Source organism: Phyllostomus discolor, chromosome 5 (genome assembly GCF_004126475.2).
Source record: "Phyllostomus discolor isolate MPI-MPIP mPhyDis1 chromosome 5, mPhyDis1.pri.v3, whole genome shotgun sequence".
Taxonomy (NCBI): Eukaryota; Metazoa; Chordata; class Mammalia; order Chiroptera; family Phyllostomidae; genus Phyllostomus; species Phyllostomus discolor.
Window position 1 is genome coordinate 21258886 of NC_040907.2, and position 27994 is coordinate 21286879.

At 55.5% G+C, this 27994-nt stretch overlaps 1 protein-coding gene across 2 annotated transcripts; it reads right to left on the minus strand.

Moving 5' to 3' along the window:
• Nucleotides 1–269: 269 nt before the first annotated feature.
• TRIM62 (tripartite motif containing 62) lies at nt 270–27994 on the minus strand. 2 transcript variants are annotated; one of them, XM_028513468.2, is made up of 6 exons: nt 27868–27994; nt 26907–27357; nt 16140–16235; nt 11512–11768; nt 10615–10730; nt 270–2143 (listed from the first exon to the last, which is right to left on the minus strand). In XM_028513468.2, exons 2-6 carry the CDS (start codon nt 27312–27314, stop codon nt 1593–1595), a joined length of 1428 nt encoding a protein of 475 aa, XP_028369269.1. In that variant the 5' UTR covers nt 27315–27357; nt 27868–27994; the 3' UTR covers nt 270–1592. The 2 variants fall into 2 exon arrangements, with proteins under 2 accessions (XP_028369269.1, XP_035881623.1); XM_036025730.1 differs by lacking the exon at nt 16140–16235.

Consider the following 27994-nt stretch of genomic DNA (forward strand, 5'->3'; position numbering starts at 1 on the left):
TGGATTTGGTCAGAGGTTCCAAGTTCAGAATCCAGGCCCCAGGACTAGAAAGAAAAGCCAAGGCTGGAGAGACACTTCAGCTTGGTCCTGCAGGCCCGTCCTTTGGGCTCCTGCCCCTGGGCAGGGCCAGAGCCCAGAGCAGGAAACCTGGAGGCTCTGCTGGTGCAAAGCCAAGGCCTGGAGGTAGACTCCAGCGGCAAAAACCATGGACGGGTTTGTTCAACCTCCATTTGAACTTCCTTCTAGTGGTGTGTGTGTGTGTGTGTGTGTGTGTTAAATGGCTGAGGCTGGAAAAAAGAAAACTACATTTCCCAGACTCTCTTGCAACCAAGGTGCAGGATCTGATTTACAATCCCCCAAACAGAATCCTTCATTAGAGACCTGCATTTGGGAACCGAATTGAGTGAGAGCGCGGCAGGCCTCAGGACATCCATTTGCTGGCATGACGAGTAGCAGAGGGAGCACACTTCTGCAGTCAGCAGCTTCCTGCAGCCGTGGCTTCCTGCACACGGAAGCAGTGTTCCTGGTCAGGGGACATGATGGATCTGGCAGCTGGGAGCCATTCCTGGAAATTCAGCGAAGAGTCTGCTCCTCCAGCCCTTGCAATGATTTTGCAAAGCCGTCAGGGACCCAGTAATAAATCCTGTCTAATTAAACCAGCTAAAGCAGCTCTTGTTTTCTACAATGGGATCTTCACGGAGATAGAAGCCTGCTGAGAGTTCCCACCCAACAGCCCTTTCCAGTTCTCAGGTTCTGATGAAAACAGCCGCTCACTGCAGCCCCCTGCCACACCCACGCCTGGTCACAGAGGTCTGGCTGGACCCGTATCCAAGCCTCATCACCTGATGATGCTTGTCCTGTAGCTGCCGTTAGGCTACCGGGCTCTAATTAGCCTTGAGGTGTGCCACTGTCCCACCGTTAGGCGCGTGCGCAGGACGGTGGTGGTACGGTAACTGTAACATGGGCTCGATTACTGGGTGCCTTCCACAGGTCACAGCACCATCTCTACCTGCAGAGAAGGGGGGGAAGCAGGAACAATAAAGTTCTTGGTCCGGAGGTGGAAGGAGAGGGCACTTCTCAGGCCACCCTAGGTCCAGATACTGCCCGTGCTCACTGTGGGCTGGGGTCAAGGTTAAACTGGCCCATCACTAGCTTGGGCAGTGGCAGTCTTAGGCCTGGGAGCTTAAGAGGATTCTGAGTATCTTCCGAGCTGCCAACTGCTGGCAACAACACTCTGACATATCCTGAGGTTAGGGCATGTGGGCAGGAGGGAGACATAGGGAGACAGTCCCCTGCCCCTTGGAGGATGGGGATGAGGGTTGGGCAGGGGCCGCCCTGAGGAGAAGCCATGTCGCATTCTTGGACCAAAGGTACATCCCCACCAAGGTCAGAGCTACAGAACATCAATGCTGGGAGAGGGCTTAGGAATCTCGGAGCACAACTTCCATTTTACAGACGAGGGAGGCTGAAGGGTAAACGACGGGCCTGGGGTCTCAGGCTCGCCGAGCTGGGTAGGAGTCAGGCCTCTGTCCCCTGGGCAGGGCTCTTGCTGGCGGCCTTGGCCCTGGTGCTTGCGGGTTCCTTCCGTTGCGTTAGATACGGACGGTGTTGATCCTCAAGGGCTGCACATTCTTGCCATTGGCGTGGCTCTGCCCAGGGCTGAAGTAGGAGCAGAGCTTGCCAGGGAACTTCTCACGGAAGGTGTAGAGCCAGGACATGTCGTCGGCGTTGTAGAAGATGAGCAGGCCTTGGTCGTAGTCCAGGAAGACGCCCACCTTGTCAAGCTTATCTCGGACGTTGAGCCGCGTCCAGGGCTCCGTGCAGGCGCTGTACTGGTTGCCGTCGTGCATGACGATGCAGTAGAAACCGCGGCTCGGCTGGATCTGGATGCTGCCCTTGCGGCTTGCGGCCTCGTGTGCCAGCCCGATCACCCACTGGGTCTTCTCCGCCACCACCACCTCCCAGTAGTGGACGCCGCCACTGAAGGCCTCAGAGCCCAGCACCGACACCTCCACGTCGAAGCGCTTTGGCGAGTCCTGCAGAGGCTGTGGGTGCAGGTTGCCATAGGCCACGATGGTGCAGTCATCTGACAGAATCAGGCGCTGGTGGGCGGTGCCTGGGTCCAGGGTCAGGGCAGCTGGCACTGCAGGGGATGGAGAAGGGAGACGTGAGTGGAGGGAAGGCTGTGGACCCATTCTGTGGAACCTCCCTGAGGGTCGTCAGGTTCTGGCTGGGCCCCGGGAGGATGTGTGATGCTGAATACAAGCCTCTCCGGCCTCAGCTTCCTCTTCTGTAAAATGGCAGGGCGAAGGCTAAGGTCCTGCCAGATTTCAGCTCAGCTCGGGGAGCAGGGGCTCTGGCTGCTTGTTTACTGCTGACACCTGGGACACGGCACATAGTGGACACTTCACAAAAGTTTGTTGAACAAGCCAGAAATGAGGTCCAGAATCAGAAGGTTTCAGAGCTGGGAGGGAGTGGAAAGATTACTCGAGGGCTGGATAATCCCCCTAGGGCGTGATGTGAAGATTTGTGGGGGGTGTTTGGATTGTCTCAAAGACGGGATATAGGAGTGTTAAATGCCCCGAATGAAACCCACAGGACAGTCCTAGGCCACCCCACCAATAACTTTCAACTTACAGTACTTTTTATGCAGTTTTAATATATACTGAGTATTCTGGAATGCAACTGAGGAACAACTAAGTTTGTTTTGTTTGAAACTTCAAACAAAGAGAATTGTTCACATCTTTGGAAACTACATCTCTGAGAACAATGCGGTTGGCTGATGTAACCGACCTGTTTGGGCTGCAGCTGGGGCAGAGCGGTGCGTCTCCCCTGACTGCTTCATCGTGTTTCCTGGTGTGGGTGTGAGCGAACATGTACACGGTGACATGCACAAGGCTGTATTACAATCTATTTCTTTCTGCTTTTCCTTTATATTAGAGTCAGAGTATATACGAGTACATATGTATGTATATGTGCATATATTATATATATACACTTGAAATTGTTAAAAGGTCATCCTACCTTTGAGACATTACACGTTATTTGTTAGGAAGGTAGATAATGGATCTGAAAAAGCTGAAAGCCACTGATTCTGGGCCAGTTCTCCCATTTGACAGATGGGGAGACCGAAACCCAGAGAGGACACAAGACTGGTCTCAGGTAACTCAGCAAACACAGGCAGAGCTGGGACCAGTCATGGCCAGTGAGGACCAGCCCCGCCCTCCCTTCCGTCTCCCTCTCGGCTGCTGCCTCCATCCTGCTTGGGCCCAAGGCGTTCACTCAGACTGTCCCCTCTGCCAGCTCCCCTCTGCCTATCGTAACTACCCCCCCCCACCCCCGCCAGGCTCAGTTCCAAGGCTGGTCCTCTGGGACGCCCTCCTGGGTACCCAGCAGGTATGCTCCCTCTTTCCTCCGAGATGCTTTAGCTTGGTTTGTGCCTCTCCCGGTACAGGGTGCAGTGCCCACACTTCCCCAGGAGGGAAGGACTGTGTACTCTCCAGCCTGCCTCTCCCTCGTGTGCCCAGTGCACGCGGCGGATTTCTGGAAAGGCTCACCAAACCAAACGGACCCAATCTGTGCTGCTCTTTGGGCCGGCAGCACGGGCCGGGTCGCCTGGCTCTGCGCTGGCCACGCTGGCTTAGCAGATTCGCCTCTCCAAGTCCCATGGACACTCGTCTGTCTACTCTTTCTTCCCTGAGGGAGCTGGTGCCCAGTTGGAAGAAAGGGGACCGCAGAAGTGACCCTCCTTAGTGCGGACGACCATTTCCAGGACAGAGCAAGACGGAGGGGAGGAAAAGCAGAAAGAAGAAGTCCTGTCGCGACTTCTTTGGAGTAAAGAAAAGAGTTCATCCGGCTTTCCGGCACCTTCCTCACCAGTGAACAGGGCATGGTTATACTGGGCTGGAGCAGGACCCCTACTTCAGCCACTCCTGTTGGCCGTGTACATGCACAGAAGGTCACTGCCTCGGTGATGGCGACTGTCCCCAGCAGGGAGCAACAGCCAGCCCTGAACTCTGCTTTTGTCTGTGCACCCACCTGCACAGCTGCCTGTTTGACACAGCGAGCTCCTCCCGTGAGCTCTGGCAGGAGTAGCTTTTCCTTAAAGGTTTTATTTACTTTTAGAGAGAGGGGAGGGGAGGTAGAAAGAAGGGGAGAGAAACACTGATGGGCTGCCTCTCACACGGTCCCTGACCAGGGATCGAACCTGCAACCCAGGCATGCACCCCAGCTGGGAATCGAACCAGCAAACTTTCACTTTGAGGAATGATGCCCAACCCAGCCACACCAGTCAGGGCTGTCAGGAGTAAATTTAGTTTTGCGTTTCACACTTTCCCTTACTGTTCTTAGAATTCAGAGGGCTGCACGGAAACAATTAGCCCTGTGAACAGAGGGGTCAAGGGAAACATGATTCTCTGTCCAGGCACATTGAAGAGGGGGAGCCATGAGAAGGAAGACACTGGATCTGAGTATGAATGTGTTATCCTGTCTGCAGCCTGTCAGAATGAGACGGCTCCTGTCACGTGGAATGTGGGAATTCCCACAGTGGGGTCAGGAGGTGAAAGGTGGAGAGGGGTGTAGAAAGTGTGTGTGTGTGTGTGTGTGTGTGTGTGTATGTGTGTTGAGGGGGAGGAGATAAGGGAAGAAGAATCTAATCAGACACAGATGGGGCCGCTCGTACTGGCTGTGGACTGTGGGCCACACTCAGGTGTCTGCGGCATAGGCTCAGAGCAGGCACAAGGCCCAGGGGTGGGCAGCAGCGGTTCTGAGTGCCCTGCAGGCACCTGGGCCTTTCATCTGAGGTGCCCAGGATGATTGGGGGAGACCGGCACACAGGCGGGAGGGCTCGGCCCCAGAGGTAGAACAGCACAGGCCACTTCCGGTGCTGCTGCGAGTTGGGAGGCGGCTCTGGGAGGCAGCTCTAGGAGGCAGCCAAGTGGGCGGCCAGTGGTTCTGAGATTGGGTGGCACCAGTGAGCCCACGAAGAGGAAATCCTGCCCTGGGGGCCAGGTCCTGGGTACAGAAGCTCAGGGGGCTGGATGAGGGCAGGACCCACCATTCATTAGGTGGGCCTAGGGGTTGGGGAGGGGGAGTCCTGATAACAGGGGCAGGACCGGACATCTCAGGGCAGAGCCATGGTGGGGCCTGGTGTTATTAGGCAGAAGGTGTGGCCTGACTCTTGGGAGGCTTTTATACCCTAAAGGGTGGGCTGAGGGCCACCTCTAAGTCCTCCCACTCCATCGTAAACAGAGGGTCCTGTCTCCTGGCTGCTCTCTTACCCTCCCTGAGGCTAGGGCTGACCTCAGAGTTAACAGCCTTCAGAACAGAGAGAGACCCAGAAGAGGACATGTGACACCTTTTCTCCCTTCTGGAAGTCAGGCCACCCCTCCAAGCATCCTTTATCCTCTCGGACTGTGACAGGCCCAGGGAAACAAATCCAGTCCCCTGGGGTTTACTACTTTACAGGGCAGAGCTCTTTCCTAGGCTCAAGACACTGTTTTATAGAAACAAAAAGCAGGCAGCCCGTCTGGTCTCCAGGCCGGTTCTTGGTCCATTTAAGCCTCTCTGAGACCTCAAGGTCAAAGGCATTCGGGAAGGAGCGTGGACTGTGGAGGCCCTAGGAAATGTCTCCGGGCCATCGTTAAGCACACAACAAGGAACCCACAGCAGTCCCAGCAGCACAGAAGCCCCACAGTCCAGCAGTGAGTATCTTGTGCCTCTTGTTCTCAGGGACTGTGGCTTTGAGCATGCTCAGGCCCGACCAGATGGGAGACGCCATCAGCTTTTTCCTCTGGCCAGTCCTTTAAAAACTCCGGTCCCTCAGGCCTCGTACCCACTCAGGCCCTCAGCTGCACAGTGCTGGCATTTCAAAAACACTTCCCTACCCACTAGCTGGTAGGAATACCCCAGAAGCACAAATAACCATACCCATTTTTCAGAAGTGGAAACTGAGGCTCCAAGGAGAATTCTCTAAGGTCAGTGGCTTGCTCAAGTTGTCACTGGGTGCAGAAATAGCACTGGAACATGAGTTAAGGTCTTTTCTCACATGTTCCGTCCTTTCTGTGGCCCCAGAAAGCCTGTTTGGCAAGACTGAGGACCCATCTGGCACTCACAGTAATAATGACAAGCAGGTGTCAAGCACTCACTAAGTTCCAGGTTATTATCACAAATAAATGGTTTTATTTAACTCTCACGCCTACCCTGGGAGGTAGATCACACTTTCCCGACCCCTGTTTCACAGACGAAGACACAGGCTCAGAGAGAGCAGCGACTGGCCCTGGGCGCACAGCTAGGTGGGCAGTGAGCATGATGGATCCCAGAATGGAACCCAGAATGACTGGATTCGGATAAGCAGGGGTAGTTGAGAACAGGCTGGGGAAAAAGGGAGTAGTGTCTGGTGTCCTTGGGACAATGGCCACCTGGCCTGGCTGGGGAAGAATTTGATGCCTGAGAGCTGGGACAAGCAGGCCAGGCAGTTGGAGGAGGGTTTCCGATGTCAGCTGAGGGGTGGGATGAGGGGTGAGTGGTAGGAGAGGTTCCAGAGCAGGGGGTGAGGGTTTGGGGGGAGTGACAGGTGCTAGATAGAGCTCTCAGATGAGCCAACGGGGAGCCTGAGCTGCAAAGGGGGCACGCAGGGAGCTGCTAGAATCCTCGGGCTGGGTCCCTGGGGGTGCCTGCCCCTCCCATCTGGACATAAAGGGCCTGGGTGCTGGCAGAGGAGCCAGAATGACTTCATGGGCCCTGCTGACAAAAGAAGGGGCCTCACTAACCAGATCACTGTTCTCTGAACCCCCCAGGGGCCTCTGTTCTGGCAGGACGTTCAGGGCACATGTTACTCTGCTCCCTCAGCCCCTCGCCTCGTGCGCGGGGAGCTTTCCCTGGGGCAGTGGCTCTCGACTGGGGCGATCTGCCTCGCAGGGCACCTTGGGCAGTCTGGGGAGAGGGATGGTGCGGCATCCAGTTGCGTGGAGACCAGGGATGCTGCCACAAACCCTACCGTGCATAGAACAGTCCCCCAAAACAAGGCCTTACCCAGCCCCAAATGTCAGTAGTGCTGAGGCTGAGAAACCCACTCTGGGGCAAGCAGTGAGTTCCCACATCCACGAGCTCTCTTGTGGGGGAGTCGGGATGGGAACACAAGCATCCCTGTTTCGCAGAGGAGGGCAGAGGCTCAAAGGAAGGAAGCAACTTGTTTAGGAAGGTGTGGCAAGTTCCTTCAGTCAACAAATGTTTATTAAGTACCTACTTTTTGCCAGTTACTATTCTAACTGCAGAACTGAGACAAGGGCTCCATTTTTTATTCATTCATCAATAGACATTTACTGTGTTGGCTGCTGGGGATAGGCAGTGATGAGTCAGACCCAGCTCCTGACCCCTCGGAGCTCAGTCTAGTGAAGGAGACAGCCACAGGGACACTGACAAAGCAGTGAGACCAGGAAAGCCTAGGGCCACCTGGAGAAATCCAGGAAGGCTTCCCAGAGGGGGTGTTTATAAAAACTAAGACATAAAGGAGGTAGAGTTTAGGCATCAACGACTGAGGGTTGTGTAGAGGGCTCTAGGCAAAGGGAACAGCGTGTGTGAGAGTATGGAGGAGGGAGAATGTGGCTCACAGAGCCTCATCAGCCTGAGATGCCTGGATTGCCTCTATGAGCTGTGACAGGGATGCAACAGGTGGCACCTGAAGCAAAGAGAGCTCTGAGACCCTCTACCTGAGGGGCCTCCCTGGGTCGGTGGCTGGGGAGGGAATAGGACCCTTGGACGTGCTGCTTGCCTCCTTGCGTTATGCTGCTTCAGCCATGAGTGGCCCTCACCCTGCTGGGTCACACTGTGGAAGTCCCTCCAAGGGTCAGAGCACACGGAGACCCCAGGCCCAGGAGGATAACCCAGAGTCCCACCCCGTCTGCTGGAAAACGGGCCTTTCCCCAACTGCTGCCCCCTTTCTGAACAAAGGCATAGAGCGGTAGGAGGTGTCCCTTCACTTCTGTGAAATCAGTAATGACGCATCACATGAGGCCTTCCGTCACCCACGGGGGAGCCCAACCTCTGGCATTTATGTGCTCGGTGACGGGCCTCAGCCCCTCCCCATCCCTGCCCAGGAGGCCCCATGCGAACACCCTGGGGTCATTCATGCCCATGTCCTTGCCCTCCCCACCAGGGACTGTCTGGAGATACTTTCAGGCCCGTCCTTCCCTGAGTGGCAAAGCCCTTGGCTCTTGGCACTCAGTTCGAACGTTATCTATTCAGAGATGTTCAACATCCCCCAGCTCCCCCCGCCCCCACTGCTCCATCCAGAGCCCCCCACTGCCTGCTCTGGGCTCCCACAGCACTGGGTAAGCCCCTTTCACACACAGTCCTTGTCTTGCTGGACAAGGCTGTGACCGTGGACAAGCTCCTAATAGCTCTGTGCCTCAGTCTCCTCACCTGAAAAAATGAGGATAGTAATAGTGCCTGCCTCTCGGGGGAATTCCCCGCTACATCCCCGTGCCTTGCCCATGAAGGACGTCATGCCAGACTCAGGAACACACAGGTTCTCTGCTGCCAGAGGCTGGAGCCTGCGGCCCCGTGGGTTGTGTGGCTTCGGGAAGGCACTGAGCCCCTGGGCCTACTCACTCTGCTGGAAAACTGTTCGGACTTCTCCCCTCTCGGCAAACCTCCGTTACCCCCGTGTGCCCACCCTCATCTCTGACGAGGGCCTCCCTGCGGGAGGTGAAGCCTTCAGCAGAGGACTCCCACGGGCCCCACGTGGCCCCTCTGCTCAGTGCCCATTACTCTGCCTTCTCTGGGCTCCCAGCAGCTCCCGCTCTTGGGCTCTCCCTCCAGCCACTCCCCCCTCCTTCACCCTCAGTTCTGCCTTCTCCCCCTGGGTCTTTCCCATCGTCCCACAGATACGCTGTTATTTCTTCTGTCTTAACCAAACAGCTGCTGCCATACTCCCTGTCCTTCCCTTAAAGAAAACTCCTTGAAGTCGAAGTCTCCACACACTGTCTCCACTTCCTCTCCTCCTGTCTTCCTTGGACGACCTCCAATCAGACTCCTTGCCCCTACTGCTCCACTGAAATAGCTCTTGTTAAAGTCAGCAAAGCCCTCCATGTCACTGGACCTGGAGAACAGTCAGTTTCGGGTTCTCCCACCCTTGGCTTAGCAGCCTGTCACCACCAGTCACTCTCCTAATGGAACCACTTTCTCCGCTTGGCCTCCAGGACCGCCCAGGGTTCCTTCCTCCTTCTCCGGAGGCTCCTTCTCTGTCTCCTTGGCTGGGCCTCCCTCCTGCCCCTGAATGTGTCAGGGCTCCAAATATTAGAGTGGCCCCCTCTCTTCCACCTACCCGCACTTCCTAGGTGATCTCATCCGGGCTCACTCACCACGGTCCCCGTGCTGAGGATGCTGGCTGTGACCTTTCTCCTACACTGCAGGCTTGCCATGACAACCGCCTCCCCCACATCAGCACTGAGACACCTAAGTGGCACCACGAACCTCAATCCATCCTTCAGTCACCTCTGCCAAAATCGTCACTGGCTTCCTTGTCTTCGTTCTCTCACACGTGAGATCCAATCCATGAGCAAATCCTGTCGCTCTCCCTTCAAAGCAGATCCTAAATCCGATCACTCCTCACCACCTGCGCTGTCACGGCCCTCCTCCGAGCTGCCAACATCTCTCATCTGGATCACAGTAGCAGTCTCCTAATGCTTTTCCCAGCCTCCATCCTTGACCCTCCTCGGTCTGTTCTCAACGCCACAGCCAGAGGAATCCTTTACAAACCCCAGCCAGCTCAAGTCTCTTCACTGCCCCCAACCCTCCAGTGGCCCCCTCTCACTCAGCATGAAGTCTAAAGTTCTCACACTGGTCTGCAGGCCCTCAGGGTCTGGCCACTGGTCCGTGCCTCTCCTCCTCACATCAGCCTCCTCTCTCACTTGTGCCACTCCAGCCACACCGGCCTCTGTACTGTTCTTTGAACACTCCGGGCTTGCTCCCGCCTCAGGGCCTTTGCATGTGCTGTTCCTGTTGCCAGGAACGATCCTCCCGGGGATGGCTACACAGGTCACTCTTCTTCCTTTAGGTCTTTACCCCCACGCCTCTTTCTCAGTGTGGTCTTCTAAATGGATCCCCGATCCAGAATCTCGATCCTATCTCAGCATCCCCAAGCCTGCTTCCTTATCCTTTATCATTACCTAATAAACTCTGCATTTTACTTATTTACTTTTGTTTCTTGCTCTCTCACACCTAGGATATAAGATCCGCAAGGGCAGAGGTTTTTGCCTGTTTTGCTCACTGCTGTATCTCTAGCACCTCGAGTAGTGCCTGGTGTGAGGTAGGTGCTGTATATTGTGAACTGCCCAGGGCCTCAGTCTCTTCATCTGGAGAATGGGTACACTAACAGAACTTACCTCCTGGGGTTGTATGAGGATTCCTTGAGCTAAGTGATTGTACGTGTGCTTGGCATAGGCTCTAGAACACAGTAGGTGCTCAGCAAGGCACTCCTTTCGTCCCTTCGTCCTGCACCCTTGCTGTGTTTAGAGAGGAGAGCTGGGCTGGGATGCGCCCCATCTAGCCCCAGCCCCTGATAATCCTTGCTTCTTCCTGGGCACTCTTGTTGAGAGGCAGGCGGGGCCTTACCTGGGTGGATGTCCTGAAACAGGGACTTCCAGATGGTGTACTGCAGGGGGCCTGTGTACTTGGAGGTTGGAAAGTCTTCGTATGTCAGGTTGGTCTCGTGGATTTTGCCTTTGAGCCTGGAAGGAGAGCAGGAGAGCCGGCTGCATCGGGGGCTGGATTCCCGCCCCAACCCCGGGGGCCCTGCGGCCAGCCACCTTCGAGGTAGCTAACGCAGGTGAGGTCGTGTGTGTGAAGTCTGCCGGACCCAGGTTCAAGTGCCTGCTCGTGCCGCTTTCTACCTCTTAGCTCTCAGCCTCAGTTTCCTCATCTTTACAATGGGCCCTGTGATAGCACCTGCCTCCTCGGCTGTACGGATTACATGGCATAACATGCACAAAACGTTTACCACAGTGCTTAGCCATGGTCAACGCCAAACACGTGATGGTAGTTATCAGCATGGATCATCAACAAATCTGTGATTAGGTGTTACTGTCATTAAAGGTGGCTACGGCACCAGAGAGACCTGGGCTTGAATCCGGGCTCTCCTGACACACCCCATGAGGAGCCTCAGCCCACTGACGTAGCTTCTCTGTGCCTCAGTGTCCACATGTGTGATGGGGTTGATGGTGGTAACTACCTTCAGGGGCATTATGATACAGTATCGATGTTATAAATAATACATCAATACGTACTATAACATACATATTGTAACACAAGTAATATACTGTATTATGTATGTATAAATACATAAAGCCTTCAGCATAGTCTCTGGCACACGAAACATGTCCAATATATGTGATAAAGATTTGAATGAATGAATTCTCTGCTCACCGCCCCATCTGCCCCATCCCCACCACCCCGCATGGGCTGGGGAGGGGAGACCCATCTGGGGAAGGTCCCTGACAGGCAGGCACCCACCTCTCTGACAGTGAGGCTACCCCGGCCAGGAAGGTGTGTCGGTCCGTCTCGGCCAGCCGCTCCTGCAGGATCTGAGCCCCTTCCTGCACCTTGCGCAGCTGCTGGCTGTAGCGCTGGACTTTCTGCTCAATGTCGGTCAGTGTGCGTGCCGTGTCGGCCTCCAGCTCCTCCAGCATGGCCTTCTGCCGCTCCCGCAGCAGCCGGTGCAGCCGCTCGAAGGCCTCGCTGATGGTGGTGCGCAGGCTTTTGGTGGAAGACTGTGGGGACAGTTGTCAGGGTTATGTTAGGGAGAGTAGGTGGGGCAACCCCTGGGTGAGAGGAGGACACTGAGAGCCTTGGCAAGCGGAGAGGAAAGGGGGAGAGGACACGCTTGGTGGGGGCAGGGGCGCGGGAGAAAGTACGGTGGTCTGAAATGACTCCCTCGGCCAGGCTCAGCCAGTGATTCTGTGCGCCCCGTTAGGAAACTAATGGGGTGGTCCAGGTGAGACAATGAGGCGTGAACAGCAGGATCAGCAAAAGGACATACATGTCTTGAAAGACATTTAGGGTGTCAAAGACATCCTTGGCCCTGGTGACCACCTGGCAGGCTGCAGTGAGGAAGATGTGAGGATGATGCCCGATTTCTGGCTCGGGGGTCAGAGGGATGGGAAGCCGAAGCTGGTACGGGGGGCGGGGAGAAGGTTATGAGTGTCACCTGGGATACAGTTGAGTCTTTACTTTTTAACAAAATCACTCATGGGCTCAAACAAAGATGACAGATGACAGGTATCAGAAGCTTTAGAAACAGCAATACGCGGGGCAAACCTCGGTGGTCACTCGCCCCATCTGTCCCACCACCCCTGACACCCGCTGGCCAAGGAAGAGCAAGGGCAGGGCACAGCCTTCTGTGCTCATCAGGCTGCAGAAGCACCTAGCCCTGGGTCTGGAGCAACCTCAGCTGCCTGCTGTCTGAACCCGAGTTCTCTTATCCGTGAGAGAGGGAGCACAACCACACTGCAGGGTTACGGTGCGGGTTAAGTGAGGGAACGCTCACCACATGCATGGCATTGTTCGAGGTTCAGAGAAAGAGCCTGCCTATTAAAAAGGCATCAGTTCTAACGCATCCTGGAAGTCTTCACTGAGAGCTGGCTTCTGAGCTGCAGCCCGGAGGATAAGCGGGATGTCAGCCGCGGGCGAGGGAAACGGGAAGAGGGGCCAGCGCGAGTCAGGATGACACACACTGGGCACGGGCGTGCGGCCCGGCCGCAGCAGTGTGTGGGGCCTGCCTCTGCGATCTCACTTTGTGGGATTCTGGCTGGGAGTTCACAGAGTCAGGCGTCCTGCGGTGCGCAGTGTCCAGGGCTCTGTGGGAGGCTCCACAAAGGCTCAATTAGGGCCAGTTCCCTCCCTGTCTGGGCCGCCGGCCTGCAGGAAGAGCTGTTGGCGGTGGGCCAGCCTCCCTGCGCATGCCCACCCAGAACGCCAGGCAGACAAAGGGCTGGGGGGGAGGCTGGGGAAGAACAACCAGGCTGCCTGTGGCCTTCCTGGGCCCCTCACTCAGGGCGGGCAGAAGCTTCTGCAGTGGCAGGTCGCAGACAGAGAAGACGGGGCCTGCCCTTCCGGCACCATCGGCCGCTGCCCTGCAAAGGTCCCCCAGTCCCATGGCCGCCCCTTCGACTCCCCCCTCAACCTCTGTGCAGCAGCCTTTGGCCCTCAGGGCCCCTCTACTAATTGAAAGTTCTGGTTTGCCTCCCACCTCTGTGGCTGCTCCCTCCCTGCCACCCATGTTCTTCGGGGTGTGCCCAGGCCAGCTCCTCCCCTTCTCATCCCACGTGTCCTCTCTCACGGCAGGCTCTCCTGGCTTTGTGGATGGCTCCCACGTCCTGTCCTTACCGTTGGCCTTCCACATCCCCTGAGCACACATTCATCTTTCTACCTGCCTCTTCCACACATAACCCGGGATCCCGAGGCCCTCCAGTTCACCCGGTCCAAAGTCAACTCTGTGTCTCGGCCAACAAACTCACTGCCAGAGTGATCCTTCTAATGCGTAAACTGGGTCACGGCCAGTTCTGCGTCTGGGGGCCTTTCTTGGCTCCTGGATGACTAGTTAAGTTCCAAATTCCTTAGCCTGGCATTTAGAGTCCTTAATTAATCCTAGCTTACCTCTCTAGTGCCACTGCATTTCCATTCTACCTGCCTAGAGTGGATGCCCCAACAATCATTTATTCAAAAGCTATCTCCTCTGTGACACCTTCCTTTACTTTTTCAAGCAGTCACTTAAAGGTTCCCAGAGCATTTTATAAATACTTAATGTGCTGTCCCATGGTTCATGTGGCTCCCGGCTAGGAGATCAACCCCCCTGACCTATGGTAATGATGTCTTCCTCAGCTCTACCCCTCAACCACCCCCTAACCCCCTCCATCCCAGGGCCTGATGCAAGGCTGGTAGCAGTCAGTACCTGCCTGAGAGGTAAAGGAGTGAGGGGTCCTGCCCAAGACTACTCTACAAAGGTGGGTGCAATCTCCACCTTATTTCTAGGGGGGGGAGCCCAGCGTTCCCCAGAAGAAGAGAGGATGGGTAGGGAAAGTGGGAGAGGCAGCTCCGAGGTTGAACATCTGGGTGACAGCCACCCCCGGAGACCCAAGCATGTTTCCTGACCTACCCGGTTTGCTGACCACAAAGCCAGGGATCCGGCTGAGGCTCTGCCAGCACGAGGCTGGGATGGGTACTAGGTTCTGACAGAACTAGAACATAAGCTTCCAATTGGCCACTGACTAGCTCTGGGACGTCAGGCCAGCCCCTCAACCTCTCTGTGTCTCAGTCTCCTTGCTGATGAAATGGCGATAATAGTTTCTACCTCAAAGGGTGTTCCCGCCCACCCCCTCATTTGTTCAACAACTATTTCCTGTGTGGGAAGCACGGTGCTAGATCTGGGGAGTCCTGTTCTCGTGGAGGTGGCGTGCTGTGCGGCAATGCATGGGAAACAGTTTCTAGCAGAGGAAGGTTTATCCTAATGGGTGTGTCCCAGTTACTTTAGTTCTTTCTATGGAAGAGCTACCCCAGCACCCCCCCCCCCCCACCAGTCCCTTCGGTGCTGGGGCTGGGAAAGAAGCCCCCGCCCCAGCCCACCACCTCCCTGGGAACACACTGGGGCTTGGAGGAGCTGGGGCCATTACAGAAAAACACCCTGCCAAGAATGCATCGCTCAGGCAGAGCCGACCAAGGAAAACACTGGGCCTGGGGAGGTCAGACAGACCCTCCGGCTGGGCCACTGGGGGAGCAGGCGCCGCAGGAAAGCCGAGTCAGGCACCAGGTGAAATATGACCTCCAAAGCATCCATAGGCATCTCTTGTATAAACACCCTGGTCCAGACAGGAAGCGGGGCTGGGGGAGCTGGAGGGGAAGGTGGCCCCACAGGACCCCCCAGAGCTAGACAGATGGACAGGAAATCAGAGGAGGAAGAGGTCAGTGGAGAAAAACAAGGAGGGGGATGGAGAAAGGAGAATGCTGGGGAGAAGAAACAGACCAGCACATTCCCACCTCATCCAGACAGAGGCTTCCATTGGCTTCTCTTTTCCCCCAGGAAAAGAGGAAGGCATAGAGTCACCAGGCAGATGGGGAAACTGAGGCTGTGAGAAGCAGACAGCCCAGAGTCCTGGCACTGTTTCTCATCTGTTGCCTGTGGGGGGTCCTGCCCAGAGGGTCCCTCTGGAATGTTCTCTGAAGAAATATGTGAGACCCCACAGCAGGTCGCCACGCCGGGGCACAGATCTGGATCTCCCATGGCCTCCTGGTGCCCCAGTGTGGCCTCCCCAGGCCCAGAGCATTCCTAACGCCCCGCTCCAGCTGCTGCTGGCCGTGGTGCTCCTGCCGATGGAGTGGAGCCAGAGTGAAACCACCTGAGAGCTCAGAAGCTGGGCCTGGGTCCCCAGTTCTTGGTCTCAGAAAGACGGGGCAGCAATCAAAGCAAGCCTTGCCCAGTTAGTGAGCTATCTGTGAGGGGAGCTTAGAGGGAGCACCTCAGAGGTGCGCCAGGATCCAGAAGTGAGCTGTGAGGAGCCTGGCAGAGTCCGCACTGTACGGACAGAAACTCCAAAAAAGTATGCAGTTTTCTGCAAGTCACACAGTGAGTGAGTGGCTGCCTCAGAACTCACAGCCCCCCTCTCAGGTCAAGAAAAAAGGCTTTTTTTTAAAAAAAAAAAAAAATCATGGTAGCCAGAGACTGCAGGGTTTGACCGTATTTTTCAGAGTCCATAAGCCCATGGCCAGAGCTTCAAGGGAAGATGCGTTTAATGATGCAAGAGGGGAAAAGACCCGTGCAGGGAGCCAGGATCTTCCCCAGGGTCCCTGGTCCTACCTCTACTTCTACCCAAAGAAGGGAGAAAAGGACCCACTCTTAACCCAAGCGCTAAACCAAATCCTTGACCTCAGTCACCCTGGAATGAGTCCCACCCCGTTTATCTTTGCTGAAACTTCAATCTCGTTTTCACCCCCACAGCTCCGGCCCTTCCACTTGGAGTTTGGCCCCTCAAAGCCCCGCCCCCACAGTAGGCACCAGCCTCTGCCCCTCTCATTCCCTGCTGGCCCCGCCCCCATCGGAGCCCCGCCCCATCCGGCCGGCTCCACCTCCGAGCCCAGACCTGGCTCACCTTGGTCTCCGCCAGCTGTCGCTTGAGGAGCTGCAGCGCCTCTGTGTGCTCCCGCTCGCTGTCCTGAAGGGCCTGAAGCTGCTCCTTCAGCTCCCTCTGCGGGGGGGAAAAGCCCCAGTTTACAGGGGGTTTACTGCCAGTTTCTGTGATGTGAATGCTCCCACCCAAGCCGGTTTCAAGCTCTCAACGGGAGAGGTCACAGGACACCACCGGGACACCACCGGGCTGCGAAGAGGTTTGCATGGTCAGCTCTCGGGAACCGGTACAAACTGGCTCCAGCACACCACTGCCTGGGGTCCTTTCCTTTAGACTTATTATTTTTTTTTACACGGAGGAGAAATACACCGCCATCTAATTTCAGCTCCTTTTAGTCAGGTCTGGATTACTCACAGCTGAAAGTCATTCCTGATTGATTCCTGTGCACCTGAGCCGCTGGAGCAGATGGATCTCATAAGAGCTCCTCAGGCCCTCCCTGGCTGCCTAGGGCCCGTCCAGCTCCGGACAAGGTCTGGCGGAGATGCGTGTTTGAGGAGGTGGGCCCAGTGCTGCAATCCTCCTCACCGGTGGTCCTCGTGGGTCCGCAAAGGACCCAGCACCCCCAGGCGGCTCTTCAGAGTCTGAGAAAACTGCCCTGGAGGCTGTGTTCTGAACAGGGCCCCTGAGGGACTGGACACATTCCTTCCCTCCTTCATGGCCAGCGAATAGGGATGGCAGGCATGTCCCTTCCTCTTGGACCCCAGCAGCACTGGAGTGGGGCCCCACATGGTGCTGTGTTAGCGACAGGGGGAGTGATGAGGGAAAAGTTCCAACCCATGATGCCTCAGGAGGGGTGCAGAGGAGTTGGGGTGAAGACAGCGACACAGATATTAACATCGCAGTGAATGCTGGAAGTACAATATTAGGGGACTCCCAACCTACCCCACCATGTTCCCCATCTCAGTGAAGGGCACCCCACCCCCCACTGCCAGTGAAGCCAGAAATTGGGGAGTCATCTTGGACACTGTTCACCTACCAATCCAGTCTTCAGTTTGCCCTGAAATTTGTTCCCCCCTCTCTATGCCTTCTGCCATCACCACCCCCACCCCTTAGCCCCCCTCCAGACTCCTGGGCTGTGGCCCCAGGTCCCTCCCTGCCCCTGCACTTTCCAAGTGCCCCTCCCCACCCCGTCCCAGCAGCTGGAGTGATTGTTGTAAAGGGCAGATGTGTCCTCGTTTCTCCCCCAACACCTGCAAGATTTCCACACTGTCTAGGAAGAATGGCACACGTTGGAACAAGGTATTCAAGGCCCTTCACCACGGGCCCCAGATTTCTTTTCGAGTCTTATCTCTTGGTCTAGACCTGCACGGTGCAATACGGTAGAGGTCTACTAGCCACATGTGTCTGTTCAAATTAAAACAAAATCAAAACTAAATAAAATTAAAACTTACGTTCCTCAGTTGCACCGGTTGCACTGGAGTGCACATTTCAAGTGCTTAAAAGCCACAGGTAGCTCGTGGTGCCAGCATCAGACAGCACAGATGCACGGCACTCCCACCATTCTAGAAGCTCCTGGACGGAGTTGCTTCAGAGGCACTAAGCACCGTGCACGCTGTCCTCTAGGTCTTTGCACCTGCTGTTCCCTCTGTCTGTCTGGAGTGCTTACCTACATTGTTCTTCACTTATTACACTCATGCCCATCTCTTCAGACCTAGAGTAAAAAAAGTCACCTCCACTGAGAAGCATCTCACACTGTCCACTCTGTCCCAGGCCCTCCTTCGCTGGCACCATGGTGGCACACGTGGCATATCCACTACAGAGTTACCTGTCCATCTCCCCTACGAGACTGGGCTCTGGAGGGCAGGGCTGCATCTGAGGGATTTTCACTCTCAGTACCTAGGACAGGGCCAGGCACAGAGTGATTTCATTGTGAATCTGTCCAGGGAAGAGGCTGCACAGATCTGAGCTCACCTCCAGAAGGGTGGGATGGGGAGAGAGTCCCAGGCAGGCAGCTCACCCCAGGAGGGCTTCCCAGACTGAGGGAACAGCTAACTTAGGAAAACCAAACCCTGGAACTCACAGGGCAGAACTAGGAGGCAGCCTGAGCTTTGCCTCCACCCCTCCCGGCCCCTTTCCTCATCTCCTTCCAGGCCTGGGATCAGACCTGGTCAGGAAGCTGGCTCTGCCACAGGCTCGCTGTGTGGCCTGGGGCACGTACCCCAACTCTCTGTGCCCCAGTCCCTCATCTGTGAAGTGGGGATAACAATACCTCCTACGGTTGGGAGGGTGAAATGAGATGAATACCAGGAAGCATGTAGCCTCACAGGCCAGAGCTTGGCATACACTGAGCGCTCAGGAGATGGAGTGGTCACCATGTCCCACGTGAGGCTTTGAGTCACTTCTCCACATCCTCACCCCTTGCTGTGTCCAGGTGCCTCCCTGCATCCTCGGGCAGCCAGAGCAGGAAGGAGCTCCTGGGACCATCTGGTCCAGCCCCCTGGATTTCTGAAACAGGAAATTAAAGTCCAAGAGGAGGGACTGGGTGGCCCACAGCCACACGGATCGACACAGGAGGAACAACCGGGTAATTTACCCCTAGCAGAGGTCTGACAGGAAACACGAAGCTATCAATAAACTCCTAAGTGACAGGGCTAACCAGGGGGAAGGATGCTGGCACTGCCAGAGCTCAGGGCCAGACGAGCTGGAGGTGGCGTGATTGGGGTTTGAATTTCACAGGCATGTTATCTAATTCTCACAAGCTCACGAGGTTAGTGCCTTATCACCTCCGTCTCACAGAGGGAGAAACGGAGGCTCAGAGAGGTCATGCAGCTGGCCTAAGGTCACTCAGCTCAGGAGGGGCTCTGAGTGACTCCAAATCCGTGCTGGAAACCCTTGGCTGCTCTGTCTCCCACTCAGTCCAACACAGCATCATGTCTGGTCACCCACGGTCAGGCCGTGGGCCAGCCACTCAGGGGGCTACAGACACAGTCTTGCCCTTGAGGAGGCTGCGGTTGGTTGGGGAGGCAGAAACGTGAATATGAAGACTCCATGAGAGAACGGAATAAACACGGTGGGACCACCTAGGAACCAACGCAGCTGGCTGCCCCACCCGACTGTGTTTGTGACACCCTCCCTCCACCTCAGTTTCCAAATCCGTGAAGCGCAACTAATAGCAGTGCAGGCTCCACGGGATTGTGCAGATTATATGATGACCTAATTCACGACCCGCCACAATGCCCAGATGTGCTGTGTCGCTCCTAGCTATTGTCATTATCATCACGGTAATTACAATTATATGGAAAGTAGGGGTTCAGACCTGGGGAGCTTCCAGGAGAGTTTATTTTTGGTGGAAGGATCAGGGAAAGAGGTGGGCAGGGTTCCTTCTATTCTCCAGGGTGGGGCCCAAGCGTTTCGTTGGACAGGACTAGTCAGGCAGGGGCACACCTACCCGGTGTGTGCAGGACGTGGGGGCAGTAAGGGACGGCAGGAGCCAAGTATGTGGCCAGGGGCAGTCACAAGCCGAAAGGCCATGAGGCCAGCTCAGGTGAGTGTTGGGGGCGTGGAGAAGGCCTTGAAGGTCAGCCTGGGGGAGCTGGCCTCCACAGCAGCCAATCAGAGCTGAGGCAGGACAGGAGGAGGGGAGAGGAGGAGGCACTGCAGAGGGCAGAGCCACAGCTCTCCACCCCTTCCCCAGAGAGGGGACGGAGTCAGGGCTGGTGCAGACCTGAGCACACAGTTACGCAAAAAATGTCAGCTGAGAGGCTCTGGGGCTCCCGAAGCCTTGGAGAGGCCAGGACTGGGACAGCAGCTGGGTTGGACAGAGAGCCAGACCTCCCCTCCTGCGAGGCCACCCTCTCCCAGCCCAGAGGACAAGGCTGCCTCAGGAAGCCATCTCCCCGTGACTTCAGGGACTCTGTCCCCTCCCCTATCAGCCTAGCCCAGTGGAGGCAGCATGAACTCTGGCATCAGAAAAGTCTGGGTTCGAACCCCAGTGGCACTTCTTTCCTTTCTCAGGGCCCACCTCTTGCAGCCCTGTCATCAGATGGGGATAAGAGCCACCACGAGGTTGTGATGAGGATTAAATGAGACGGTACCCATGAAAGGGCCCAGCATGGTGCTAGCACGTCGGAGGTGCTTGAGGCCCTCTCCCCTTCTCCTTGCCCTGGCACTGCTCTCTCTTCCCTCTCACCCAAGGATGCTGGAAATCTTCACAGGGCAAACTGAACTTGCCTCTCCTTTTTCCTTTCCTCCCAACCCCTCTTCAACGCCCAGACTCCCGATGCTCCTACTCCTCCCCACAGATATGAACTCTTGTATATCTTGTCTGTCTCCGAGCTTTGCCGCCTCTGGCCACACATCCTGGCTGCTCCCCCAGCCTCCAGGCTCTCCCACCAGGCCACCCTGAGCAGATGGGACGAGGCCACGCACGCCTGCTCAAACCTGTTCCTGGCTCCCGTGCATCTCCAGGATCAAGTCCAAGCTCCTTGGGCTGGGGGAGGGTGTATTCAAGGTCCTTCTTGAGCTGGTCAGACCTCACTCTCCCATTCTCACCTCCTCCCATATAGCCTCCCTCCAGCCACAGCAAACCACAGGGTGCTCACCTCCACACCTGTCCCTGGGCAGACTCAGATAACCTGAGTCCGGGTTCCAGCTTGAGTGACACTTAGTGGTTGTACTTAGGCCCAGTGTCTGAGCCTCAGTTTCCTCATTTAAAAATGTAGCGATGAGACCCAGTTCATAGGGTTGCCATGAAGATTAATCAAGAGAGAGAGGGACAGAGAACCACAGCAAGGCCGGGGCTCATTCATTCTCTCCCGGGCCCCCACAGGCCGTGGCCTCAGTACCTGCAACAGGGGTGGCAACTGGAGAAATTACTGAACGAATCTTTGAGTATAAAATGGAACCCACCTCCAAGTCCTCCACGCCCCTCCCCCACCCCGAGTGCCCAAGCAGCTCTCAAGGTCCCGAAGGTCAGTGATGCTGTGAAAACACCACCAGATGAGAGCCCACAGAGCTGGGCTCCGGTCTAGCTGTGGGTGTGTCCACTTTCCATGTGGAAAGTGGGGAGAGGGTGGAACTGGATGGCTTCCGAGCTCCCTCCCCATTCAGACGCTCCCTGAGGCAGTTAGAATATTGGTGGGGAGGCGGAGCTCTAGGCCAGACAGACCCTAGTCTGCATCCCAGCTCCGCCTCACACTTGCAGTGGGATCTCAGGCAAGTTACTGGGCCTCGCAGCCTCAGTGTCTTCATCTGTGCGATGGGCTGATACTAGTCCCACTCGGAGTAGGGAAGGGGGGCGGGGCTGCTGTGAGGATTCAGTGCCCGTAACAGCACCCGGCAAACAGCACGTAGCCAGTAAACTTCGGCCAGTGTCTTTTGTAGAGTTGTTATTACTTCTGTAGTCACTCCCTACCAGGTCCTTTCCTCTCTATGAAATGAACTTCAACTCTAGGTTTCTACACAGTAGCCTGTGCTTAGCCAAGGCATCTTGAATGAACAGGACACCTGTGACGAGGGAAGTAAAACACCGCCAGCTAGCCCTGGCTTTGACTCGCCGCCAGCCTCGCCCCCACGGAGGCTGCTGCTTGCACATAAAAGTCATAGCAGAGGCTGCCTCTCAGGACACAGGCAGCCTGGCTGCCTCCCTGTCCTTTGTATCTGCCATTTCTTTGCATAGGCAGAAACTCTCTCTCCCTCTTTATACATGAAGTGGACAGTCTTGTTCCTACTCCCATTTCCCAGATTGGGAAAGGGTGCAGAGAAGGCATTACCTTCCATTCAGGTGGGGGAATCCAGAGGCAGGATTCGAACCCAGTCCCCTAACCCTTTAAGCTCTTTCCCTATGTGGCTGCCTCAGCATCCCTGGATCCCCACACCACGTTTTTCAAGGCCCCCATCCGAGGTTGACATACTGCTGTCTCCTGTGGCACGAAGGAGGCCTTGGGAACGGCTCCAGTGGTCACATGAGCCTGGAGGGGGTGGCTGGGCCTGAACCCGATCCTTTCCCTGGAGGTCAGGAAGCTGAGCTGGCCAGAGAGCCGGATACCATGCCTGACCAAGATGACATCCAGCCACCTGCCCTTGGTGCATCAGCTGGCACAGCCGGTGTCCTCAGCCTGACCCTGTGCTGAGTACTTGAAATACAAAGACAGGCAGGGAGGGGGTGGGGGGGTGGGAAGATGACTATCCGGCCTTCAGAGGCAGCTCCGAAGCTATGAGTGGCCCTGTCAGAGTGGCCTCAAATCCTGCCCCTGCCATTTACCAGCTGGGCGACCAAACAAGTCACTGCATTCCTGAGCCTCTGTTTACTTATCTATAAAAGAATCAAATTACAGTGCCCACTGGGTAGGGCGTTATGAAGATTAAATGAGGTAATACCACAAATGCACTTAGTACAGCTCCAGACATTAGGCTAGAGCTAAGTAAGTATTGCCTGAGAAGTCCCCAAACCTGCTGAGATGGGGTTCCCTCCCTCCCCTTTGCTCTGCAGTCTAGTGCTCAGCAGTAAAAAAAGAAAAAGAAAAAAAAGAATCCCCCCTACACACACACACTCACACATTCACATGCTATTTACACAACAAAGATCTGTAGAACTAGAAAGCAATTCTAAGCAAGTTTTCCCATGGGGTGGGACTACTGGGAGACTTTAACTTTTACATCATAAGGCTCTGTTTATTATGCTAATCCTATAATCTGAAAAAAATTAAAAAGATAACTTAAAAATTGGTGTGTGCCAGGCACAGTATCAGGAACGTTTTAACAACAGATTTTGTTTACTTATTTATTTTAGAGAGACAGGGAGGGAGGGAGATAGAGAGAGAAACAACAATGTAAGAGAGAAACATCAGTTGGTTGCCTCTTTTAAGCGCCCCGCCTAGAGACTAAACCTGCAACTCAGGCATGTCCTCTGACCACAGATTGAAGTGGTGACCTTTCGCTTTGCGGGCGACACCCAACCGACTGAGCAACACAGGTCAGGGAAGTATTCGGCACTTCTGACATAGCATCCCTCACCTTTACACTATCTTTCACCCCTGTTATAGGTGAGCAGGTGGAAGCCTAGAGAAGTGAAGTCACCTGACCAAGACACACAGCTCTCGATGCTGATGCCAGGGTCTGACCCGGTATTAGAATCTGGATTGTGCCAGGCAGTTCTGCTTGGCAGGTCAGGGAAAGCTTCACGGAGCAGGTGACATTTGAGCTGAGCCTGGAAAGCTGAGTAGGACTTCTTCAGGCCTGGGTGTTCAACCATGGGTGATTTTGCCCCTGGGGCACATGTGATGAAGTCTAGAGACATTTTGGGGTGTCGCAGCTTGGGGAGAGGGGTGCTACTGGCATCTAGTGGGTAGACAGAGGCTGGGGGTGCTGCTAAATATACGGTGCACAGGGTTGCATCTGTGCCTTGCACAGAACAAAGCCTTCTCTGACCCGAAACGTCAACAGTGCAGAGTATGATGTGGTATCCTATAGCTGTCATTATTTATTATTTATTGAGTGCTTACTATGTGCCAAGTACAGTACTAAGTTCTTGCAAATGTCCTCTCATTTAATCCGACCCCATCACTCCATGCTGTCAATGAGGAATGTAAGGCTCACAGAGGATAAGTAACTCCCCTAAGGTCACACAGCCAGGAAATGGCAGTGCCAGGGTTGGAGCTGTCTGAACACACAGCCAGAGAGCTCTCAACCTTTCTGCTCTGCTGCCTCCAGGATTGATAATAAATGTAAAAGCTCCAGACCAACTGCTAGGCAGGGTGAGGGGGGCAGTCTTTGGCTGAGCCTATGTCCAGCCTCCTCTGGCCTTGAGGCCTTGGGCAAAGTCCCCTCCCCCCGCTTCTGCCATTCCCCATCTGTTAAGTGAAGGTTGCACCGGACAATCTCCAAGGCCCTGGCAACTCTAAGTCTGTTATCTTTAGGAGAAGGGCTCAGTCCCAAGCTCTAGGAGCCTGCAGCTGGGAGGGGAGGGGGTGTGATGGGCAGACTCAGCCTCATTCCCAGCACCTAAACAGCTAATGAGCCAGCTTCCCCACCAGGAGACAGATGCAGATAGAGGTTGGGAGTGGCTTGAGCCTCACCCAGGAGCTCACCTCTCCACTAGGGGGGCATGTTTCTCTGTCACCTTCTTGCCAAGCCCAAAGAGGCACCAACGCCAGGCCTTGTCAGGCAAGAGAGGCATGTCTGGGCATCCCCCCATCTGGGCACGTGAGTTCTCACAGGTAGGAGGAGAAAGAATGGGAGTGTGTGCTGACCCAGCCCCTACCATGTGCCCGGTGTCCCTAAAAGCAGGTCCATATTTCTCAGGTCAGCCTCATGAAAATCCTTATAGGAAAGAATCATCTTGACCCAACTTTACAGATGGGAACATCGTTTTACAAGCAGTGACTTGGCTGAGTTACACAGGTGGTGTTGAAGGAAGGTTTGGAAAGAAAGTGTGTCTGACCCCAGGACGGTAAACACAAGGTAGTGAGTGGTGGTCCTGTTGGTCATTTCCCCTAAGAATGAAAAGGGTTTCAATAACATCTGCAGAAAATGTATGTTCAATCGCTCTTGTATTCCCCGGGACACAGCATGGACTATAAAATACCAAAACTCAGTGATTCTGATTTTCTGGTTTACCAAAAGGGGGACCAAGGCTCGGGGAGAAGATTTTCCAACTAGAAAGTCACACAGGGAGAGGAGGGGATGAGCAGCTGGGGAGGGATCTAGCCCGGGTCCGGCTGTGCTTTCTAGCCCAGATCTCTTGTTGTCTGGCATGTGGCTTGGGGTATGTCACATCACCTGTCTGGACCTCAGCCTCCACAGCTATATAATGGAGAGGATGGACACATGGTTTCAGACAGTGTCCCTTCAAACTGTTACAACCTGCGCCCAATTCTGTCAAAGGCTCTTTCCTCTTCCTAGTTTGTGTGCCTTGGACAAGGAAGGTAGAGGGCCAATACTAGCCTTCTACAAGCCCTCAGAGCCCCCAACCCTTGCTCTCTATCCTTAAAGAGCCAGACTGGAAGAGAGCCAGTCATGGTTTGAAATGAAAGGGAGAGAGAGTGGATAATGGTGAGCATGAGGCCATTTCTCCTGGGGCCAATGCTCATCTCCATGGGCATCTGCTAGGTGCAGGCTGACTTGTAGGAAGTCATGTAGAAGGGCAGGCCGGGGGGTGGGGGGGAACTCTCTACAACATGGGACAAAGTAGTTATTTTTCTCCTGCATAAGCATCTTGAGGTTCAGAGAGCTCAAGTTCACTGTCTCAAGTTCAAGTTCACTGTCTCCCAAGTTAGCCCACTGCATGTTCATAAAATGTTTGCATCAAAAACCTTCTGCTTCCAGAGTCTCCATAAGTCTCGGCCAGCTCTGGCCAAGGTTGGCCATTCATTCATTCAGCCTTACTGATATGTGCTGTTGACCAGGCCCTGTGCCAGGCTCTGGGGCCACAGCTAAGATGAATAACAGACTGTCCCTGGTCTTGGGGAACTGTGTGCTGGACTGGTATGCCAAGGCCAGAGACATGAGGGGCTGGATTTAAATGATTTTGCTTGAGAAAAAGATTCCAGGCTCCAGTAAGCTTGGGAATCATTTTATTAAATATAGTAAAATGAGTTTCTTGCTATAAGATTTCTCCAAGCCTTTAATGTGCAAATGTACACTGAGAATCCTCCAAAGGGTGGATAGAGAATATACTATATCTCCCAGATATAGCTTTCTGGAACACCACTTTTTAAAACATCACACTTATTAACAGAGAATGTTAGGGGAAATGCAGCTCTAGTGCAATTTTTTTTTTTTTTTGCCAGTGGACCTTGGGGAGGCTTACACAAAGAGAATGTTTGAGCAGGGCTTTCAGAATTTAGTAGGAGCTGGTTAGTGAGGACAGGAAGGTTTAAGGGAGAATGTTTACAGTCCTGGGCTGACTGTGCTCAGGTTACTGGCATGTACTGTTTCGTTTAGTCCTCAAAGGTCCTGATGTGGGTGATGGAGCCAAGGAGGTCATCAAAAGCCCCTGGAGACTCCTACAGGTCCACACCCTGCCTTCTCAAGTCACCTTACCCCAGGGCCTCATTCTCCAAACCTTGAGTCCTCAAGTCCTGACCTTAAACCCAAAACGGTTCCTACAGTGTCCGGACTAGATCCCAGCCTTAACCCCTCACACACCTCGGCCTAGCCGTTGACACCTGAACCTACCCTCTTAGCAGTTCGCTGACTCTAACTTGGACTCTGTCTCAGATTTAATCCTTCGAGTACTGTCCCTCCATCCTGATGCACACCTGACTGAGCCCCGTCCCTTTGGGCTCCACACCTGCTGCTCGGCTACTCCATATAGTCCTGGCCCATCCTGGGAGGCAGTTCCACCCCATGCCTAGCCTTGACTGTGTTCCCATACCAATCTGTATTTGTCCCAAACTGTCCTGAACCATTCTTCTGTGGCCAGGTCCAGCCCCTAATGACACTTGACAGTGGCCATATCCTTGCCCAGCTCTGATTCAGCCCATCCCCAACCCTGTTGCAACCTGTACCTGGTCCAGTTCTGATTTCATTTGTCCTTCCCTCACTGCATTGCTGACCTCTCCCCAACCGTGGACCTACCCCAACTTCAGGTCTATCTCAGGCCTCGCCCCAAGCCCCGCCCCTCACCGCAGCCCTGCACCGGCCCCGCTCCGTACTAATTCTGATAGGGCCAGAACCCTGCCGGCGACCCCGCCCCGTGACAATTCTGACTGGGCCCCGCCTACGGACCAGCCCTGACCCCGCCCCCGGGCCGGCCCCGCCCCCCGGCTCCCGGCCTGCCGCGCTGCCCACCTGCAACTCCTCGAAGGCGTCGTCGATGCCGGTGACTTGGTGCTGCTCGTGCAGCGCGGGCTCGTCGCAGAAGAAGCAGAGCAGTGCACGATCAGTGAGGCAGAAGAGCTTGACCTTGTCGTGCGCCTGGCAGGGTCGTGCCGCTCGGCGCGCATTGAGGATGGCGTCCAGCGGGAAGGCGCTGTAGCGCTCCACGATGTTGGCCAGCTTGAGGCTGGGGGCGAACGCCGGCTCGGCGAACGTCCGCCGGCACTCGGGGCAGTCGCGGGCGCCCTGCGCCTCCTGCCGCACCCAATGCTCCGTGATGCAGCGGCGGCAGAAGTAGTGCTCGCAGCCCAGGCTCACAGGGTCCTGGTAGATGCTCAGACAGATAGAGCAGAGCAGCTCGTCCTTGAGGCTGCAGGCCATGGCTCAGGGGGCGACAGAGATGGGGGCCTGAGATGCAGGGGGCCTGCCGAGAGAGCGCGGCGTTGTTGGGGGCAGCACGGAGGGATGCGTGCGGGAGCAGGCAGGGAGAGAAAGGAGTAGGCGCTACAGAAGGAAGGAGAGCGGTCGGTCCTGGAGGCGGGTAACGTGAGGAAGGGGTAAGGAGTAGAGACTACCGGAGATGAGAGCTCAGGAAGGTGGTCTCAAGGCAATGAGTGACCTGGAGCGACGGGTGCTGTAGGGAGGGGGTCTGAGGGAAGGGACTCCTGGCAAGAAGGTTCTAGGGGAAGGGACAGCCTGAAGGAATGGGTGCTGGAGAAGGGAATCCAAGAGGGGGGCGGAGGCCTCGAGGGGGGTTGAAATCCCGGGATGGGTGCGATGGGGGGAGGGGAGAAACTGGGGATACGGAATTCTGGGGGAGGGAGAAGCCAAACGGAACCGCACCGCGGCTGTACGAGGGAGAGGAAAGAAGGGTTGCAAGCACACTCAGCAGCCCGATCCCGGGCCCAAGACCCGGCTCGGCGCGTATCCTTACCCCCGCCGGCTCAGCAGTCACTGCTCTGGTCCCAGCGCAGCCTCTCAACCCGGAACCAGCCAAGCGGGAGCGCCAGGCAGCTGAGACTCCGTCCCCGCCCCCGAGGGCGGGACCCAAGCGACTCCGC